The sequence below is a fragment of the Dinoponera quadriceps genome, unplaced genomic scaffold (assembly GCF_001313825.1).
Source record: "Dinoponera quadriceps isolate SergipeBrazil2010 unplaced genomic scaffold, ASM131382v1 scaffold823, whole genome shotgun sequence".
Lineage (NCBI taxonomy): Eukaryota > Metazoa > Arthropoda > Insecta > Hymenoptera > Formicidae > Dinoponera > Dinoponera quadriceps.
In genome coordinates this window covers 250,988-271,070 of record NW_014555144.1, presented here as the reverse complement: position 1 = coordinate 271,070, position 20,083 = coordinate 250,988, and the positions used below count along the sequence as shown (strand labels likewise).

At 45.7% G+C, this 20,083-nt stretch overlaps 4 protein-coding genes across 11 annotated transcripts; 2 read left to right on the top strand and 2 right to left on the bottom strand.

Annotated features, from left to right (window-relative positions):
* The first annotated feature begins 510 nt into the window (after positions 1-510).
* On the top strand, positions 511-4,890 carry LOC106743093 (programmed cell death protein 2-like). Of its 8 annotated transcripts, none has more exons than XR_001374319.1 (6): positions 511-714; positions 1,569-1,996; positions 2,341-2,793; positions 2,997-3,269; positions 3,360-3,573; positions 4,357-4,890. XR_001374319.1 is itself a non-coding variant. In XM_014616630.1 (5 exons), exons 1-4 carry the CDS (start codon positions 604-606, stop codon positions 3,259-3,261), a joined length of 1,257 nt encoding a protein of 418 aa, XP_014472116.1. In that variant the 5' UTR covers positions 511-603; the 3' UTR covers positions 3,262-3,269; positions 4,288-4,890. The 8 variants fall into 8 exon arrangements, 2 of the variants coding, with proteins under 2 accessions (XP_014472116.1, XP_014472114.1); XR_001374317.1 differs by having other exon boundaries at positions 4,288-4,890; XR_001374318.1 differs by having other exon boundaries at positions 3,360-3,890.
* Positions 4,787-7,677, bottom strand: LOC106743092 (acyl-CoA dehydrogenase family member 9, mitochondrial). Its single transcript, XM_014616627.1, has one exon. It carries the CDS (start codon positions 7,547-7,549, stop codon positions 5,675-5,677), a length of 1,875 nt encoding a protein of 624 aa, XP_014472113.1. The 5' UTR covers positions 7,550-7,677; the 3' UTR covers positions 4,787-5,674.
* Positions 7,678-8,915: 1,238 nt separating this feature from the next.
* LOC106743059 lies at positions 8,916-10,896 on the top strand. The gene is made up of 5 exons (XM_014616553.1): positions 8,916-9,245; positions 9,892-10,001; positions 10,098-10,196; positions 10,498-10,617; positions 10,694-10,896. The coding sequence occupies exons 1-5, from the start codon at positions 8,916-8,918 to the stop codon at positions 10,812-10,814; spliced, it is 780 nt and encodes a 259-aa protein (XP_014472039.1). The 3' UTR covers positions 10,815-10,896.
* A 154-nt stretch (positions 10,897-11,050) lies between these two features.
* LOC106743055 (glutamate receptor ionotropic, NMDA 2A-like) lies at positions 11,051-17,058 on the bottom strand. The gene is made up of 9 exons (XM_014616549.1): positions 16,793-17,058; positions 16,067-16,251; positions 14,823-15,010; positions 14,029-14,418; positions 13,754-13,921; positions 13,079-13,305; positions 12,590-12,792; positions 12,114-12,379; positions 11,051-11,990 (listed from the first exon to the last, which is right to left on the bottom strand). The coding sequence occupies exons 1-9, from the start codon at positions 16,965-16,967 to the stop codon at positions 11,390-11,392; spliced, it is 2,403 nt and encodes an 800-aa protein (XP_014472035.1). The 5' UTR covers positions 16,968-17,058; the 3' UTR covers positions 11,051-11,389.
* Positions 17,059-20,083: the final 3,025 nt, after the last annotated feature.

The following is a 20,083-nucleotide window of genomic DNA, read 5'->3' as shown; positions in this document are numbered from 1 at the left end:
TTTACCTTCCTAAAGTACCCTTTAGGACTCGATAACGGGGAAGAAGAGAGGAAAACGGAGTGCGGAAGGTGCGGCTGAGAAGAACAGACAACTCTGTCGTCCGCTGCTTCTCGGCACTTTCATATCCTGCGTATGCGACTGAAATGAAGCGAATCAATCGACACTTTAAGGAGAGAGACGGAGAGAAGGAACTTTGTGAGCATAGGAGATCATAAGAATTGATACTAATGATTCGAGCTGCGGGAGTTCGTATCTTCCAGCTGCGCTTTCCCATCGCGGACAGGCGCGGCTGGAACGAGCGCTTCTTCAATCATGAATGCCGAGCAGACGCGTCTGTTCAGCTCGGAGCCGCCGACGGGAAGAATCGTAGAAGACGGAGGCCCGAGAGACGGCCTCTCCTATAACGCCGCCCGCGCTGCTCGATGCTGTGGCGGCGAAAAAATCGATAGTGGAAGCGCCACGCCGGCGCACGCGCGTCGAGCGTTACTGATGCGTGTCAGCTGTCCCGGTCGTAACTAAAACGGGAATACACAGGTGTTCCTCGGCTCCTTCGCGGACAGAGAGAAGTCTTCCAATGCGGAGCTGCGGTCCCGAGCGAACTTAATGGCTTGCGACAATCGCGCGAAGGTGTATCTCGGATACGAGGACGAGTACGTCACCGAGAAGCACCGTGCCTCGCTCAGCTTCCAGACGAACAAGATCGGCGGACATCCGGTGAGCAAAGAGCCGAGAGAGCGGAGCGAGCTCACTTTGTTTTCGCGGAAGATACCCACCCCCCTTCGTACTTGAGTGGTGGAGATTCTCTCGATCGGTTTCTCGTTCCGAGACAGAGAGAGAGAAAGGCGACGACGACCTGTCAAACGTCGCGCTGGACGATGTGACAAAAAGCGAGATATTTACAAACAAGTGACACATATAGAGCGCTCTCTTTGTTACCACTGCAGAGAATATTTCTCTGATGTGGAATTTTCGATTCGACGGGAGGGGGGCGGGGGGGATCTTGTCAATACTCTGCATGTGGTTTGGAATTAACCCAGTAAGCAAGGAATCATTGATACGATTATTACAATGATGATATCTTATGACATGTAACGTCTCCAGATATGTAGTTTTTCACGTTATATACGACGTCATCGTTAACGATATTTCATCCGGACGTTAAAAATAATATTTATACAACTTGATTGTAACATTTCGGAATATTATATCGTCAACATTGTATTATAACAGTTGGAAAAGCGTTTATGAAATGTGTCAAAATGTTCGTAAAATCCGCATAAAGTCAGTGTTTCAGAAGATCGATTTAATGTTTCTCGCTTACGCTGAAAACGTGAGAAACTGGCCCGGCAATAATTCACATATACATTTTCCAAGAGAAAATATTAATGTAACATAATTAACCATCCAATTCCGTATTAATATAATTAGCTCTCCAAGAATTTGTTGTATCGATGATATCATTAATGAGCAGGTGGCATCATGAATTATTGAGCAAGGAATCGACGAATACTCGGCTCTTTCGTCATTGTGTTTTTCCTTTTCTTATTTCTTTTCTTCTTTCGTTCCAGAACTGTTACGGCAAGAACACACTGTCGTCGCCCCAATGCAGACTCTGCGGCTTGTATCAACTGTTGGCGCTGCAACTGTACGCGCCGTTAGATAATTCGAAGTACCATCGGACGTTATATATCTTCGCGTGCATCAATCCGAATTGCTGGAATCAAAACGAGAGCTGGACATGCCTGAGGATACAGCATCTCGAGGACGAGAGCAAGACGAGCGCGTCGGACTGCGTAAACGTGCCGTCCACGACGGCCTGGCTGTCGGACGCGGACGATTGGGGGGATAACGTGAACGACAACGCGTCCGAGCAGAACGGGAACAACATGCTGGGGAACGATCCTCTGCAGTTTCACTTTTCTCTGCGCAAGGAGATAGACCAGGACATCCGGGAGGAGTTGTCCATGCTGCGTGTGGATGATCCGAATGCAAATAGGTTCGTGCTCGGGCTACCTGTAACCGTTGAAGTTATCCTTTGGCATTAGAAATTCAGACGCAACGAAAGGAGCAAAGGACGAAACATTGAATGTCGGGGATTAGGAAGAAGATGTTAGAAATAAGTTCTAGTTTAACGGCCGGTTCCGCTGTCGTGGTTTAAATCTAATCGGCGATTAGCTCGGTGGAATTGATCGATTGCATCGATCCGCGTTGTTCTATTATTGTATCGGCGTATTTTGGCGGAAAACAGTGTACCACTTTTCGACTGGTTGGTCTCAGAACTCGCGAGGACCAAGGAGCAAGAATACTTTTCCACCTTGAAATGTTACCCTGGAATTTCAGCCCGACCAGCGTGGATTCCCCGGTCAGCGGGGGCGCCGTGGGTCGCTTGGACTCCCCGCAGGCATCTGCGGAGATCGACGGGGACGAGAGCGAGGTCGTGTGCATCGACACCCCGACGCGGCCGCAGTGTGATCTAGTTAGTTTACTGCACGAGGTGACGCCGTTGCCGCTGCAAATCACGAACGCGGAGACCAAGTACTCCTTCGTCGAGATATTCCTGTCGGTCGACGAGGAGGACCGCAGCACGGACGTGTCCCAGCACGTGCGGGATCTGCTGGTCGAGTATCAGCACAGCAATGCGGACGTGTCGATGAAGTTCATGCCGGAATCCGGCAATCCCAAGAGCATCGACACCGACGTAGAGAAGTACGAGAAGGGTATCCCCAGGCACGGCGACGAGATATTCCATAATTTCGTCTGCAGAATACAGAGGAATCCCGGACAGTTGCTACGGTAATTTCGTTGTTGGTGACGCTTTCGTTTTCACGCGTACGAAGGTTACGCGCACGTGTTCAGAAGCACATTCATCGGAATATATATTTATGAATTTATACAATATCAATATTTGTATATATAACAATATTTTATATATATAATTTTTTGTTTCATATATATTCATATTGATATTCAGTATTCAGTATTTGTGTTGTTCTTAGATATTCGAGGGACAACGCGGCACCATTATTGCTGTACCCGCTAAGCGGCTGCATCGGCAAGTGTCGGCACTGCGGCGACGAGATGACGTTCGAGCTGCAGGTACTGCCGACGATAATACCAAAGCTGACGCTGCATCCGCGCAGCGAGCGGAATTTCCAGATCGAGTTCGGCACCGTTTTGATATACACCTGCGTGAGGAGCTGTTGGTCCGCGACCGACTCGCACCGGGAGGAACACGTGGTCGTACAGGCGGAGAGACTATAGTCGTTAAGGTACTAAACNAAACTAGGGGGGGGGGGGAAGATATTACGAGTGATGGTTCTTCCAGTGATCCTATAGAGTTTCGTATTATACGCGTCTAGGACGACTAGTCATGTTACGTCTGTAGAGAAATACCGTCCACCACCTGTTCGTGTAATACATCAGAAGTCTCCTAAGTAGCGAGCGACAACCACGTACGTTGAGAAATGACCGGACAAAGCGGATCAGTCGGACGTGGGTGAATGCATAGCGGGGAAGGGAGGGGGGATAAAGTCGAGATGGCACCTGGCACGGTGTAATAGTCAACAAGCAAACGTAAGTCGCAGCGACGCGAGCAAAACGCAAGCTTTGGCGTATGTCGTAGAATTCAGCGTGCTGCGTGGCCAAAAGTAAGTAAATATAAAACAGTCACCGACCCACGTGGGTGGATGGTTTCACAAAATCTTACGTAAGTCCGAGCCTCCATACGTCACATCTACTCTGTGCACACGTTGCACAATGCCCGGAGTAGAAACACGGCAGTGGCGGTACGCCATTACGTGACTAGTTAGACGTGTTACCAGCAGCGACACTGATCTCATACAACTGCTTCGATCCGTAGCGGTGAATTTTTTCACCAGGAATTAACCTACGTAAGTACGGCTCCGTATGTCGGGAGCTGACTGTCATTTGATCATTCCTGATTAAACGGAAAGTAATCTTGTTCGGTTACCTTAAAAAGCGAATAAAAAGATTTTTGGAGAATTTAGAATCGATGATCCGTTTTTATCCTTGAAACATTCTCTAAAGCGATTTTATATAAATAAGGACGACGAAAGATCGCAGTTAACTTGAAGTTACCATTGCTCATCGTTCGATCAAGCGTGCGAGTACAAAAGTAGATAACTGTTTTACAAGAAATTTCATAAAAGTCTCATTTGCTTTCAGGACAAACGGCTATGTGGTTGATGCGAAAGTTGATATTTCGGTTTTTTTCTTTTTTTTTTTTTATAAAAATATACATGAAACACTTGTTTTTGGTTACCGTAGCACGTACAATTCCACGACATACGCCAAAGCTTGTGCGTTGCTCTCGTCTACGACCTGCATTTGTCGTAGGCCACTACGCCCTGTTATGTGCTGCACGATCCTAAGGAGCGAACCAAGTACGTCATATCGAATTCGATGACATCGTTTGTGAGAGTCCGAGGTAAACTATCGAAATTATCAAAAATATACTAGGCTCTTTAAATTGATACTAGCGAGGTATACTTAAAGTACACATTAAGCGAAGCGTTTACTCGATCACATCGAAAGGGGGTGCTCGATATGTCGCAACCGGGACCGGCCAGCCCTCCCCTTTCACCTCCGGCTGCGTTTTCCCTCGTCAAGGGAAGAAATACCCGTGTTCTTCGTCCGGTTGTTTCTCACACCCACGACGACGACGATGGCGCGGCGACGTAGCGGAAGAGTCGGGAGCCATGCATTCCTCGAGTTACACTTATCGAGCGAGGAAGATTCTAGGGGATATGCCCGTGCGATAGAAGAGTCTGATTAAGAGCATTTATTTTACTTTTCGACTCGATCTTAGTATATAAGGTACGATTGTACAATTGCTACTGGCGTATAAATACACAGAAGAGCTCGGTGGAACGCGCGCGTGTGCACTTGCCTCCCCTCCGCCTCCCTTCGTGCGAGTCTTACTACTTACAGTACGTCTTTTTACAACGCAACGATCCTGTAAACTACGAGATAAAAGGGATGTTTTCTACAGACACACGTCTGATCGCCTCGAGCCCGTTAAACTAGCGCTCTCAGTTTTCGACTATCCCGGTCTTTCCCGACAGTCCTTCAGCGACTGAGCGCACGACTAACTTCAGACGTTACAAATCATTGATTTCTCTCAACGATAAACAGACAATAATAAACGTCTAACATTAATCGTGCTCGGTTATTGACGATAGACTCGGGGGGCGGTCGGAATCGGTATGAATCGGTAATTTCTCATATCACTCGTGTTGTCTCGTGATAAAATACATTTGAACCCGGACTTTAGTTACGTCACACGATATACGTGTGACCTTGTAATGAAAACTTGCCCGTGTGAGACGATTCAGAATATGAATCCCGAGTTAGACACTGAATTTTCCCGGCGCATCGAACGGCTATACTCGACGTCGCGAATTCGCAGCCGCGATTCCATAAATTCTTATATCTTACTCGAAACTCAGACCCGAGTGTCACGCGAGGGACGAGTTTCAATCGATCACTATTAATACGGGGGGGGGGGTCCCGCTCTTAGGAGAAACTTCCGCGATTAAACACGTGACTCACACCTAGCAAACTCTTCCTCCTCCTCACAATTCGTAGAATTGGGAAACGTTCACGTATTTCGACAAGTGTCTCGGTCCGAAGATCCCGGTGAACCGGTGTCGATCTAATAACTTCTGTTGAGCGGATGCTCGGCGAAGTATTCCTTCTTGCTGTACATGAGCTCGGCAACGTTCTTGTAGAGCCTGTCGTTGGTCTGCCACCCTTCCGACATGATCTCGTTCGCGAGCACGGCCACCCTGTCCAGGCTGAGGCTCGCGAAGCTGTTGGCGACGTGCCGGTCCTGCTCGGCGTTCCTCAGGCCGATGCAGTAGGAGCGCGAGACGCGCGACAGCACAGCCACCAAGGTGAACGTCGTCGTGGCGAGTTCGCTGAGCTTGCGCAGCTCCATTTGCTGTTCGGATATACTTAAACCGTGGCGCTCCAGCAAGGCGATCGAGGCGTGCGCCAGCTTGGTGATGCAATCGTCCAACGTGTCAGCACTTCTCTGCAGGGACGGGTGCATGTGCTCGGCGATGTGCAGCCGCAGCTTGAACTCCTTGCCGAATACCCAGCTGATGAGGAACTTCGGATACGTCAAGGGATTGCGCAGCTTGTGCACGTGCTTGAACATGTGCTTGCCGGTGTGCTGGAGACCCAGCAGCGATATGTATATGTTGGAGTCGACGTTGTAGCTGTCGTAGAGCGTGTACGACAACGCGTCCTCGAGGAACTTGATGTAGGGCTTCTCACGGAGGTAACTCTGCGCCCCGATGATCTGCAGGCCCTCGTAGACGCAGGCGGCGCACTCGTTCGCGCAGTACGCCTCCGCCATCGCCTTCTCTATCATGCAGTCCTGCTTGTCGAAGGAGTCGATCATGCCGGTGGTCATGTAGAGGACGCTCTCCATCCCGTACAGCCGGGTGGCGATCTTGCCGACCACCTCCTGAACCGCCTCGAACTCGTACAGATTCCGGTCGATGTGCTTCCTCTGCAATACGTGCGTGACCAGCACTTTCATGAACATCCTCAGTATACCGATCGCCTGCGCAGCGGTGTGCCTGTTACCCGGCGCCATCGACTCGATCAACACGTCCAGCGCGCAGCCGACCTCGCCGATGAGGTTTTCCCTGGGGACCTTGACGTCGTTGAAACTGACCGTGTTCACCGAGCTGCCCTGCTGGCCTACCAAGGTGTCGTCGTCCCGCAGAGTGATCCCCTCGGAGTTGTTCTCTACCAGAAACACGGACAGGTCCTTGTTGGAGGAGTCGCGCACCATGCCGACGCCGGACTGGGCGAAGACGAGGTACAGATTGGCGTCGCGTCCGTTCGCCACGAACCTCTTCTCGCCGTTCAGCAGCCAGCTGTCGCCCGACAGTGTGGCCCTCGTCTTCAGGTTCTGCGTGTTGAAGCCGACGGCCTCGGTGAAGCACACCGTGGGCACGATCTCGCCGCTCGCTATCCTCGGCATGTAGTTGGCCTTCTGCGCGTCCGAGGCCAGCGCGTCGATCAGTTGAATCGGCATCATGTAGTTCTTGACGAAATACGAGCCCATCCAGGGCAGGATACTGAGCACCTCCAGCAGCTTCGTCAGTTCCGTGTGCGTCAGACCCAAGCCGAGATGCGCCACGCTGACTTGAGCCCGGAAGACGTCCAGGTCCCTCAGGTGAGCGATAACCTCGTCGCGCCGGATGCCCGCCGGATTCGCCGAGCATTCCGCCATGTAACTCTCGACGGGTTTCAGCCACTCGAAGAAATGCTGATGCCTCTTCTTAGTCTGTGGCTCCGGGTAGTACACGAACTCGTGGTCGAACACGCCAAGGAACAGGTTCTTGACGAACGGCTGCCGCTGCGGCTCCTTCTTCTTGACCTCCGGCAGCCGCGTCTCGAAGTTGCTCATCTCCGGCAGTTGACTCGCCGCGCTCTGAGTGCATCGCACCGCTGCCTGGCAGCAGGAAGCTTGCCATAGTTGCCTTCGGCACAATAATCGACGCGCCAGCATCGTCGTCGTGGAACGGTTAACAGCTGACCTAACCTCGAATGAAGAACGAGTAACACGGAACAGCACGGAGACGCGTGCAAATGAGAGAGAGAGAGATCCGTTCCTCGCTGATGCACTTTCTGCACTATCCTGCGGTTTGTCGCGTTGCTCGCATTTCTCGCGCTCGTGTTGAATCTAGGGGGCCATCTAACGGGGTATCGGAGAACCCGTTTTGGTACAATGCTTGAGTTTCCGATAAACGGTCTTAATATCGGTAAAGAAGGTTCGAGTCTCGGCTAATCGCGATCTTTCCAAGTTAGTTTCGAAATCTCCGCTACGAGTCGCTGTCATTCACGGTGAAGTTTCGAGGTCGTGGTATAAGTCAACGACAAATTAGACGTTCCTTTTTCTCCTTCTTTTCGAGTAGTACGACTGAACGGCATGTCAGGCGCACTTTACTCGAGCATGGAAAAAATAGATGAAATTCAACCGGCTGTAAGAATAATGATGAATGAATGATTCGAGAAGCATCTTGCAGCGTGAAACCTTTATTCTTCAGGCATATCAAATGCATAACATTACTTTCGCTGAGATACATCGGGTTAAATAAGAAATAACGACTATTCGATATTTTATTTAATTTAGTCTTTTCAGCAATCCGATTCTGTAACTTCTTAGCAACAATTTAGCCCAGAGTATCGTTGCTTTTTTTCAATATGTTAGACCTGCGCAACGACATCACGACAACGAGACGTTAAGAGTTACAGAATAGGAATTAAGTTCTATTTTTATATATGGAAAATGTAAGTTTATAATACAAAGACATACATTTTCAAGAGGAAACTTTTATTCAGCAGTTATAGCAAACGTCACACATCGATTTATTCGTTCACAGTGAGCAGTCAAAGCCGAAAGGATGCTTTTCATTTCGACAATTCAACAACTTCGCGCTTCGTCTATTTCTGCGATTTCTCCGGCATTCACAACGTTCCCGTGTCATTTTTAACCTTCGCAACGTCATATACAATCAGACGACAACCAAGCAGATTTGTTGTCTTTTCATTTATTTCATTTATTTGTTTACGGCAATATAACAGACGCTCAATAGCGTTTCACGCGTACTGAAAAGGGATCATTGAGATCTCTTGAGGAAAATTTCAAGTAATTTCGAGATTCTAAATTTTCGTAAGCAGCCTGGATTTCCTCAAATATCTTGAATTCCTTCCTACTTTTCTATTTCCTAACTTGCGCGACGTCTGTCGCAATATTAACAATTTTAATTTAAACAATTTTAATTTTAGTAATCAACAATTATTTGGTTAGTTAATTTTAATGATGATAATTTTAACTCGTCTTCTCTTCAGAGGAATAGGATGCAGTTAGGAGGATGCGCTCGAACGAAACGCTGCCGTTGATGCTGCTGTCACTCCTGTTCATGTCGCACGGATGCGGTTTCGGCAAGCGTAGGATGCACGCGCGTCGGAAAAGCGACAGCGATAGTGACAGCAAGTGCACTTGCGCAACGCCAGTTCACTATAATTTTACGACGGCTTCTGACCGGATCATTGACCCTCATTGTGAATGCGGTCCGTCCAACTTTGGAGTGGTGCGAATGATACCATACAGCAGCCTAGAGAGCGGTGTGCACGGGGCTATTCACGTGGACTTGACTTCCGCTTGTGTCAAATGTAGCGTGTGCGCAGCCATCGCTGACGAGGTCAATGTTGCGCAACTGAATTTTAATGCGTATTTTTTAGCTCGTTTTCCCAATAAATCGATAAAAATGCAGCAGGTATAAACACGTTTTCTTAGATACAATATGGACAGGTGTCCCACGTAATATTATAGCATATAATATTACTGCTATATCGGAGTAATATTGCAATATCGCGGAAATGTTACGCGTTACAGTAAAATATTACAGAAACATTGCTGATATATTACATGTTTATAAATAACACTGGAATATTACAGTAATATCGCTGCGACATGTCATATCCCAAATAGCAAAGTGACTCCCAAATAACATTTTAGTGGTGTCTTACGTTAGAGATGTCGTATCAAGCAAATTGTGATTTTCTGAAGTTCAAATCGAGACATTAAGACGAAGTAATATAATATATATTTAAATTTTATTTAATAAAAAACTTAATTTATTATACAATTTTTTTAAGTTAAAAATTTTTTAAGTTTTTAAACGTGCAAAATTCTAAAAGAAAGACATTTTAATTGTACTCGGTATAGTTTCATTAATTGGTATAATTGGTTCGTTTGCTTGTTTTTTTTTTTCATAATTTTTGAATGCACATTGATAAATAATATGCAACAGATATAGATGACGATATGCCACCTGGTTTTTGCAGATTAACGAAACTCTGTTCGAGATTCACGACATGATGGCACCGGACGACTTGCTGACCGACACGCAGACCGTTCTCCTGCTGAGAAGCATCTGCAATCAATCCTTTCAACAGTACGGAACCGCGTCCTCTTCTCGTGATATTTTTTTTCTTTTTACGCGGGACGTACTTACGCACACATACCACATAGCCACGTAATTCTCTCGTAGCTACGGTCTGCGAGAGATCGACGGCGAACTATTTATCTCCGACCCGTTGCCGGGCGACAGACTCGTCATCTCGTCCGCTGACGGATTGTGGGAGAAGAGGTGAGCTTTCCACATGGAGTTTTCGACAAATTCATCACGAGAGATTCGCCATAAACATACAAATGTATCATAAGATTTGCCACATTATCTTATACTTCGGCTTTAAAATGACGACTGCCGCTTATAAGGCTTTCGTCTCCAAAATCCCGAGAGAATCGAATCTTGCTGTTAAGAGAAAGAAGAAAGAGAGAGAGAGAGGGCAGCTTTCTGCAGGACCGTCGTATCGCTTGTCGCGCAATCAGGACGATTCTCTTTCCTAAAGATAATCTCGATTCGGTTCTAACTATGACATTCTCGGTAGCTTGAAAAGCACGTGCCACGAATACCTCGACGAGATACAGGAGTCGCGGTTGTACAAGAACTGGCTGGAGTGGTGCGATGACGACGACCACCTGCCCGATCTGGAGGGCGTACTTTGCAGGTAAACGCGGTATTCTTCGACCAACGAATTTCGTCGACAGTCTTCGGGACAATCCGAGCGATATCTGCCGCAGCAGGAACGAGATCAGCAGCCTACGAGATTGCAGAGGGATGGATTACGTGTACAAGCCGCACGTGCCTTCGAAGGATTACAGCGCTTACGCGAAGATCCTGGCGGAGTGTCACAATTGCGGATAACCGTGTTTGTCTCTCCGACCGCGTGAAAAATATCACGCATCATTTATTATCCTTTATCGTCATCATCACCGATCATCGTCGATTGTCATACTGCCATCATAATCGTGTCGTTATCATGGACATGTTATCATCATTACTCGCATTCACATTATTATTATCAACGCTAATTATTATATATTATACATTATTATATTATTATTATTAACTAATTATATTATCACACCTCATTATAATTTATTATTATACACATATACATGTATTGCTGTCGGACAAATCACACATGTTTATTGGCTGCGCAGTTTCGATAAAACGATTTCTTAACTCGTAAACGAGCTCAAAGGCATCCCCCGCGCGTACCACGAGTGCCACGTGTACAGGGTGTTACCGTAAACGGACCGAGCGGTCGGACTGCCTCTGCAAAGGTACAGGGTTGTGAGAGAGTGAGAAAGAATGAGAGAGAGAGAGAGAGAACGCACGCAAGGAAAAAACTCAAAATCCGGAAGCGTAAGTATCTCTTGCAAGCGCTCTAAACGATCGATCGTAGTCGACGTTCGAAATGCCCGAGCGGTGGGGGTTCAATTGCAGAACGGAAAGACGGGCGCGGTGATCGCGCTCTTGTCGGCCGGCTTGATCTTCCGCCTGGACAGGCCCGAGAGGGTGGCCCGGACGGCTCTCTTCGGCCGTCGTCGCACCTGGAACCGCGAAGGATCCACCTGCGGGTCCACCGTCGCTCTCTCCGGACTGTCGTCGGGCCGTCCCTTCGCGAGGCCGACGAAGGCCACTTGGCGTGCCTGCTTCCGCAGCTCGGCCAGGTACGCGGGGTCGGCCGTCGCGTCAACGCGGAAGCGATGATCGAGTCGGTGGTCGGGCCGGTGATGCCGGCCGAGAGGAGGACGATGATGGTGGTGCTGGTGGAAGTGGAGGTGCGGTATGAGGTGGTGCTGCCGGATGCCGCGCACTATCGTCTCCCGCATCTGCCGGCGCTTCTTCCACACCCGCTCGAGGATGGCGAAGGTGAGCGCCGTGAGCAGGCCCGCCACGAGGATGAAGAAGGCCGAGTAAACATCGGCGAGCCTCGCGCTGTGGAAGGTGGTCAGGGTCGCGCAACGCGGCATCGACGGCAGCATCTGCTGCGCTATCCTGTCCAGAACGCCGCGCTCGTATATGCGCAGTATGCTGCGAACAGTTTGCGACATTAGATGTATTTCGGCACTATTTGCGACGGCGTACGTAAAATGATGAATCTTTTCTCGTCTCTGTCGCGAGAACATTTCCTGCGGTCTCGTTCCGTGCACGTACTTGAGGTTGATGATCTTCCGGTACGGACAACTGTTGGCCGTGGGAAGAGCCACCACCGTGAAGGTCTGCGGCAGCGGCAGCTCCTTCAGGCTGCACCGCTCCTGTATCAGGGTGGTCTCGAGGGCGCGTCGCGCCAGAGTCGCGCTCACGAAGAACCCGTATCGGCCACGGACGGCTTTCAAGAGGCCGGTCGTCGTCTCCAAACGAGACTCGCGGCTGTTGAACGCCTTTATGTACAGCTGGCGCAGATTACTGTCGTTTACGTTCTGGAAGAGAATGCGAGCGATGCCAAGGGGAAACTGTAACTCCCGGCGGGATTAACGATTTTTCTTTCCAAACCAAGGTGGCTCAAGGGACTCGTGCAGTTTCGAATAATACGATTGATCCCTACTTGAATTCGGATGTCCGAAACTTCCGGCTACCGCGGTCACACCGGTGAAAATCTAGGAAACGTGAGAAATCTCGTACGCACGTACTCTTATGTACTCGTCGTCGGCGACGCTGTAGCCCAGCCTGAAATTGTTGAAGAGCAGATCGGTGATCGACCTGATCCCACTGGCCTGCACCGACAGTATAGACGTGATGAATCCGGCGTAGGCGTTGTACATGACGAGCGAGAACATCAGGCTGAACAGCATCAGGGTCTTGCCGGACGGAGTTCGCGGTATCCACGGTGACCCTGGAAAGTTCCCGACTCACCGTCTTACCAAGCACTCGCGAGAGAACAACAACCCAGGGGATGAATGAAATCCCGTGGCGTATCCGGCCGTATCCGATAGATAATCGTTTCGCAATTTTCATTAATCAGCTCGCGGTTAATTACTAAACTCGCGACACGCGTGAACCCAAATACGTGTTTCGGGCTGATGAAGGTAATTCCGGTTATCGGCGTTAGCGTGAAGCGCTAAATAGCGAGCACCAAGCGCGACGGAAGGAGACGAGGAAGAAGGGACGGTGGGGGCAACCTTGCATGCACATGATGCTGATGCACCAGAGCGCGGCCTCGCCGATGCCGGCGTGCTTCTCGTCTTCGTTGTGCAGTATCGTCTTGGCGGCGTAAATCACCGTCGCCATCGCGATCAGCAACAAGAGGCACGTCGCCGCGACGCAGCCGAGCAGCTGGTTGTTGAACGGCTGCAAAAATATATCCCTCATCGTGCCGGTCTCCAGCGGATGGTAATAAATGTTCCTCCTGCGCAAGACACCGGTGAATCGTGCGAGAGGGAATGTACGTCATACGTTCTAATAGTTCTTAATATTCATGAATTCCAGCAGAAAAGTCACTCTCCCGTTTACGCGCTTCCGTTCATCGATCGGAAATCGAACTCGACTCGCGTCGGAAGGTTTTGCGAAATCTAGTCTCAATTGATTATGAATTTTTACAAATTCTCATAGATACACATCGCCTGTCATACCGGACACCGGCAAGTGGAAATGAATGTGCGCCCTGCGCAGGAAAGCGGTTAATCGTGTGAATTAAACTTCCTGCCGTTCAAACAAATTTTTTCCCGTTCAAACGAATTTTTTTTTTTTCGTTGCTGTCGTTATATTGACAAATATTCGCTGTTCCAGCGAAATTTGTTTCCTCCGTGGTGGCTTATCGCCGGATAGGTTCATAGAATCGACGTGTTCTCACTGACATGTAACGTATCAGAGGGTAACTGAAAGTCATCTCGCTCAGGCGCTCTTCGTTGACGGTGATGTAGCCCAAGCCAATGTCGACAGTGCCCGAGACGACGTCGCCGAGAAGGTGATTCCACACCTTGTTGGTCAGTATGCCGAGCTTCTCGTACGGCACCAGCTCGATGCTGCGAAGAGATCGAGAAAGATACAGGTATGAATTTTATTTAACTTACATATTTGAATTGAGACGCTTCCTCTCAGTTTGGGACGGTCGAAGTTTTCAGTTTTTTACCTAGCGTTCACATTGCTGGTGACGAAAGTGGCCAAGTCTAAGAGCGGCGCGATATCGTTGGCTTCTGCCTCTATGACGTCCGTTTGTCCATCATTCGTGCCATTCAGCACGCCAAAGATGATGGGGAGGCCGTTGAAGTCGTTTCTCAGCTTAACGCTGACCGGCGGCTTGAGGGTGTGAGCACCCGGGTTCCAGAAGCCGAGGTACCGTGTCACGAGACTCGTGTTATCGGAGTTGCGTATCTTGTAGGTGTGCACCATGTAGAAGGAGACCGTACGGTTCTCCAGGATCACGTAGCTCAGATTGCTAGTGGCATTCTCGACGTTGCGTCGCTCGGGCGGCCCCGTGAACTCGAAGCGATCACCGTAACGTCGAAATGACAAACATGTCCTGCAAAAGGTGCCGTTTGAAACGCTGTAAATCGCCTCGGCTAATACCACGAGCAACAATATTCGTGGTAAAAATAATATCTTGTGAAAATAGGAGCAAAAAGAGGAGGCAAGATGACGCAAAGGGGAAATCGATCACACCTTTCGTTCATGTTTTCCGTTCGTTCGTATTTTTGGTGAGAGTGTGTTCTGACGCTAAAATTCCGAAAGGCGTGCCAACTTGTTTCTATCTCTTCTTTAAGCAAAGATAGAAGACGGAAAATAAGAGAATTTTATTCACTTCTCTTAATTTCCTTGTGCGACAAATCGACAAGTAAAGGAGATTCGTGTCCTTCGCTCAGAAAAACGAAGTTTCGTAGCGCGTATGCAAGATGAACGAGTCCCGGTGATTACTGTATAACTCACTTGTTCCAATACTTCTGTGCATATTTCCAGGCTGTCGCGTCATTCGGCAACGGTGAAGTGGCAACGACTACATCACTGTCGATGCCGATATTGAGATCCCGAAGAACCGCATCGATGGTGGAGTCGGTGTCCCGGGTGGTCACCAGGAACCAGGAGACGTAATAGTTGAACAAAAGCTTTTGAGAGGCCTGTCAAAACGCAATCGTTATAATCGAGACCGATTATAATCGAAATTTTATGAAATTTTACGATAAAGATGAAATTCTGAAAGTTTATTTCCTTTATTAAATGATCGATGAGAAGTGAAAAATTTTCGAGGACGGAAATTTTATAATATCCTATCTTTTACGCAAGAAATAGAATATCAATATAAAAGTGAAAGTAGTCATAAGTGTCCGTTGGACTATTTCCAGTGTTAAAGTGGGGCAAATTTTAAATTTCACAAGAGCAACGCTGTTTACTTTTTTTGTTCGATTGTTGCGAAAGAAAGGTCGCTATAAATTATACAGTAAGCCAGGGTCCGAGGTTACGAGTTCGAGCATTAACGAGCGATAACGAATAAAATAATGAACTCGGAGTTGATAGAACTTTTTGATAGGGAGAACGGAGACAGAGCGGAGATACAATCTAAAAACATTTTGCGATAGGATTATATCGACGACGAGATGTCCCAGATCGAGCGTATGATCGTTTAATATCGTTAATTTCTATGGGGAATAGAATTGAATGGGTCTCTCGAAGACGAAGAAGAAGAAAAACTTATTTCGTCTACAGGCAAATACACGTTTATCGATTACACAGGCAATTACATGTTTCATCGTTGGAATCGATTAATATTAATATACACGTAGGAATTAATTCCGCTTGGAAATTAAGTGAATTTCTTCCGACGCAACACGCTTGTGCTCGATTTCTCATGTTTAGAAGGTTTATACATTTATAAATAATATATTTATAAATAATCAAATATGATATTAATTCTTTCTACAGAGCGTTCAAGAAGTTTTACACAGAAGTTTTACACATAAATGGATGAAGTTTTAATGTTCTTTTTATTATTTTTATGAAATATATATAATTATAATAAAAAATGGTTAAATCCAATGAAATAACGTTCCTTTTCTTTTTTTCGGAGGGAAATAATGATTCGGATAAATCTATCATTGTGTATTCTCACGATTTCCAATCTCGATGAATTCCCATCAAGGAGCGGAGTTCATATTACTCGGGTGGAAAAATCATACCATTTGGATAACATTGTCAGGTGACGTCAGATTAAGTTCGTCCAGCAGCACAATCGATCCGACGCGGTGCGTCCGGATGGTAAGCGCGTCTGGTATGTTTGGATTCGTCGCTGATTGCAACGAAACGCTGATACCCTTCTCTCCGAAACACTCGATCAACGGCCGAGCGTAATTAAGCGCACAATCTGTGATCATTGTGCGATTATTGTCGGGTCAGTCGGGTTATTATTATTATATGGCAATGTCATAAGCAACATATTAATTGAATGATGTAACTTTATGTTAGATAAATATTAATGAATTTTTTTTATTTCAATGGAAAAATATTTAATATATAATGAGACAAATTTTTTTTTTAATTGAAAACCAAGTATTATTTCCTTAAAATACACTAATATAATACTGTTTTCTTCTATCAAACAATGCTTTTACTCTAACACTCCTGAGCATTTTTAACCCTTTGCACTCGAGGGCTCCGGAGCGGAGCCATTTAAAATTTGTCTTCAAACTCGAGAGCTACGCTATGAAGACAATGCAAATAACTTTCAGTTCATAACATAAGGACAAAGACAAATCGTAAAAACTATTGTGTATAGGATATTCCGCTCTTGCTATTTGCATTGTCTCCATAGCGGAGCCCTCGAGTTTGAAGACAAATTTTAAATGGCTCCGCTCCGGAGCCCTCAAGTGCAAAGGGTTAATAGTAATTCAGACGGTGATACTCACTGAACGGGCTAACGTTACCGAAGAGGACCACTTGGTTCCAAAATCGCCATTCCGCGTACTCCAGTATTAATTGCAGCGTCAACGGCGACGGCAAAATGCACGACTTCGTGGTCACGTGTAACATCAGTAATACTAACAGCGTGGACTTTGCTTTACCACGCATAACCGACGTCATAATTCCAGCTTGAGGAAAATATTATGAAGGACGTATTAAGATTTTATGAAAAATCTTTCAAAGTTGCACGTGTGCTGAGAAGGTGCGTCAAGGTGAATCTAGAGCAAGCATGAACGAGCACAAACGAATGTCTGCGAACGAGTTTGAAATATGAGCGTGGACAAACATGCTCTTTGATGTACCGACACGACACGAAATCGAACACAATCGTTTATGCTCGTCCGTTTGATCTGGATTCATCTTTACAGAACAGAACAAATATTTAAGAACATCACAACAGATCGCCAACAACTCTTTTCTTATCATCTCTTTTCCTATGTTATTTCCATTGAACGAAAAAATGATGCTTCATCACGAACCGTCATTAATGTGCGAACACTGATATTATTCCGATGTTAAGATCGAATTTTATTACACTGGCCAATTTTCATCCTGCTAACGAACCAATCGCAAGAACGCGAGCTTCGCGTGCGACTACGAGTATCAGCGCGTTCCTCGAGGTTCGTTAAATTCTTAATTCATCGTTCGCACGCTCCGTCGGCGTACAAATATCGACAATGCGGTGAACTTTCGACGAAAAGGAAAAAAAACTGACACTGACGGCCGCAACGATGGAAAGAACGAAAACTTCTGCTGGCCACGTTATTCATCACTTGTCGATAGAGGCAGAAAAAGAAATGATCGACACGTAACAGATACACACGCACACATAGATATATAGAAGAAAAGCACTAAAATCGATGTATTATTTTATTTCGGGATCTAAAGTTTTGTGGGAGGTGTAAAATTAAAATTTATGTGCATGGATGCAAATCAGAGATATTATATATATTGATAGAAAAATATCTCTGATTTGCATTCATGCACATAAATTTTAATTTTACACGAATCTCCTTTACTTGTCGATTTATCGCACAAGGAAGGTAAGAGAAATTAATAAAATTTTCTTATTTTCCGTCTTCTATCTTTGTTTAAGGAAGAGATAGAAACAAGTTGGCACGACTTTCGGAATTTTATCATACGAGTATATATATATATATAATAGTCTTATAAAAATTATTATATATATTTTTACAAATAACTATTTTTTTAAATGCTTGAGGATTGACATTTCTAGGAAAATTAAGCCCCAAAACCCATATATGATTAAACTTTAATTCCAGTGAAAGACAAACAATATTAAATATTTCCGTTCAAAACGAACAGCCAAACCGTTATAATGACATATATGTTAGAGCAAAATCTTGTACACAGTAGATAAAATTCATATTCTGCCCGACAGAGTTTAATACTTACAACCAAGAAACATGAGTATGTCGGTTTACCATACCTATGTCAATTTTGATGTTTTATACTTCTCTCTCTCTCTCTCTCTCTCTGTCTCTCTCGCTCACTCTTTTTATGTGCGTACATCGGATAAAACAAATATATTTTTTTATATTCGATATAATATGTAAATTACCTTATTCACTTTCCCGTTGATGATTCCATCAGGTTCTATTGGTTCCCAGTATGTCTTCACGCGATCGACTATCGACAGACCCAACATGGCAAACCGTTTCAGCTCGTTGTCGATGTCACTCGAGGATAGAGATCGGGATAGATCTTTGTCTAAAAGCAATCGTGCGTGACTTGCGTAGTCGCGCATTAGTCATTAATATGATGGCCCCACAGGGGGAAATGATCGAACAAAGTAGAAATGTGTGGATCGAATATCACTCCGAATTAAGTCACAACTCGTCCGCGATCTTTCGAACTTTTAGCCGGCCTTTCTGGGCCGGACATTGGATTGCTCGTAAAATAATATTGCGTCGACGAAGTCGACGTGATTCGAACGTATCGTGAATACCGGACGAAATTTCGCCAGACAGGAGTTCTTTCTCTTTTCCTCAGGCAAAATCGTTTCGCAAATCGGTATGATATTCTCTCGCGGGATTACCTTCTTCCTTTTAACGGTCGTTACATACAAGCGGATGTCTGCACGAAGAAAACAAGTTTTGTTGGAACATCAAATTGTTTGTTAACATAGCGACAGCAGAAAGATTTGTTACGCGGAAAAAATAATTTTGTCGTTATGACATATACAAGTAAATAAAATAAAATTGGTTGGAAACAAAATTTTATTGGCGTAACCGAATTATTTTGCATATCCAGCAAATAACAATTTTGCATATCCAGCAAATAGCAATTAATATTCTTAACATATTTTTTGGTTGTCACTGTATTAACAAACAATTTGCAGTACGTTTTCCTCTTGCGATTAAAGTTGTATCGCACGTTAACAGAGAGTGCCGAAAAGTTACTCGTAGTGGATCGTTGAAACCGACGGCGACCGCTGACTGAAAGCCGGTCTATTGAACTTACGCGATTACAAGAAAAACTCGTAATAAAGGCTGACTGCCGACAACCAGGTTCGAGGCTTTCGTTTCGTAAGGCTTTTGTTTCGTTATAGACGTTGCGTCAATCATACAACGACAGCTGCTAAGTGCCGTTGAAATAATTCATTCCAGAGAAGCATTCGAATATAATATGAGAATCACCCTGGAAATAACGAACCTAATAAGCAAAGCGGAAGTGCTAGTTTGGTCGCAAAATCGCAAAAATCATGCCACATCTTTCGCACGTCGCCACGACGAGACATACAAATAAAATAATTTGATTTTAACAAGCTGTTTGTTAGATTTTTCTGGTGTGTTAATTAGTTGCGTTTCGAACTGCATAAAAAAAAAATAGCGGACAACCTTTCAGTCGGCGACTATATTTAGTTCATTTGCGGCATCAAATTTAAAGTGACACAAATTTTATATACAGTGGCGGACATATATTTACATACAGTTAGGAAAATTAATTCGTTTTATTCGTTATGTACTTATACATGAAATGGTTAAACAAAAAGTCCATTACGTTTTTTACAAGTTTATAGCATATATTACGAGATAGCAAAACAGTATTTATCGATTTACAATAACTAAGAAGTTTCTTGTGTTTGCTCAAGTGTCATATTTTTTGCGGACACGTACGTAAGTACGTACTTACTTACGTTACTGTGGTAATACACAGATAGGTTAAAATTTCTGCAATGTAAACAATACTTATCAGTATTTACCGAGTAATGT

Coding starts and splice junctions, on each gene's coding strand:
- LOC106743093 (XM_014616630.1), top strand. CDS start 604: ATGGCTTGCGACAATCGCGCGAAGGTGTATCTCGGATACGAGGACGAG. Junction 715..1,568: donor ACAAGATCGGCGGACATCCG/GTGAGCAAAGAG, acceptor CTTTCGTTCCAG/AACTGTTACGGCAAGAACAC. Junction 1,997..2,340: donor GATGATCCGAATGCAAATAG/GTTCGTGCTCGG, acceptor CTGGAATTTCAG/CCCGACCAGCGTGGATTCCC.
- LOC106743092 (XM_014616627.1), bottom strand. CDS start 7,549: ATGCTGGCGCGTCGATTATTGTGCCGAAGGCAACTATGGCAAGCTTCC.
- LOC106743059 (XM_014616553.1), top strand. CDS start 8,916: ATGCGCTCGAACGAAACGCTGCCGTTGATGCTGCTGTCACTCCTGTTC. Junction 10,002..10,097: donor TGCAATCAATCCTTTCAACA/GTACGGAACCGC, acceptor ATTCTCTCGTAG/CTACGGTCTGCGAGAGATCG. Junction 10,618..10,693: donor CTGGAGGGCGTACTTTGCAG/GTAAACGCGGTA, acceptor CTGCCGCAGCAG/GAACGAGATCAGCAGCCTAC.
- LOC106743055 (XM_014616549.1), bottom strand. CDS start 16,967: ATGACGTCGGTTATGCGTGGTAAAGCAAAGTCCACGCTGTTAGTATTA. Junction 12,793..13,078: donor CAGCATCATGTGCATGCAAG/GTTGCCCCCACC, acceptor GGAACTTTCCAG/GGTCACCGTGGATACCGCGA. Junction 12,380..12,589: donor CCGACGACGAGTACATAAGA/GTACGTGCGTAC, acceptor ATTCTCTTCCAG/AACGTAAACGACAGTAATCT.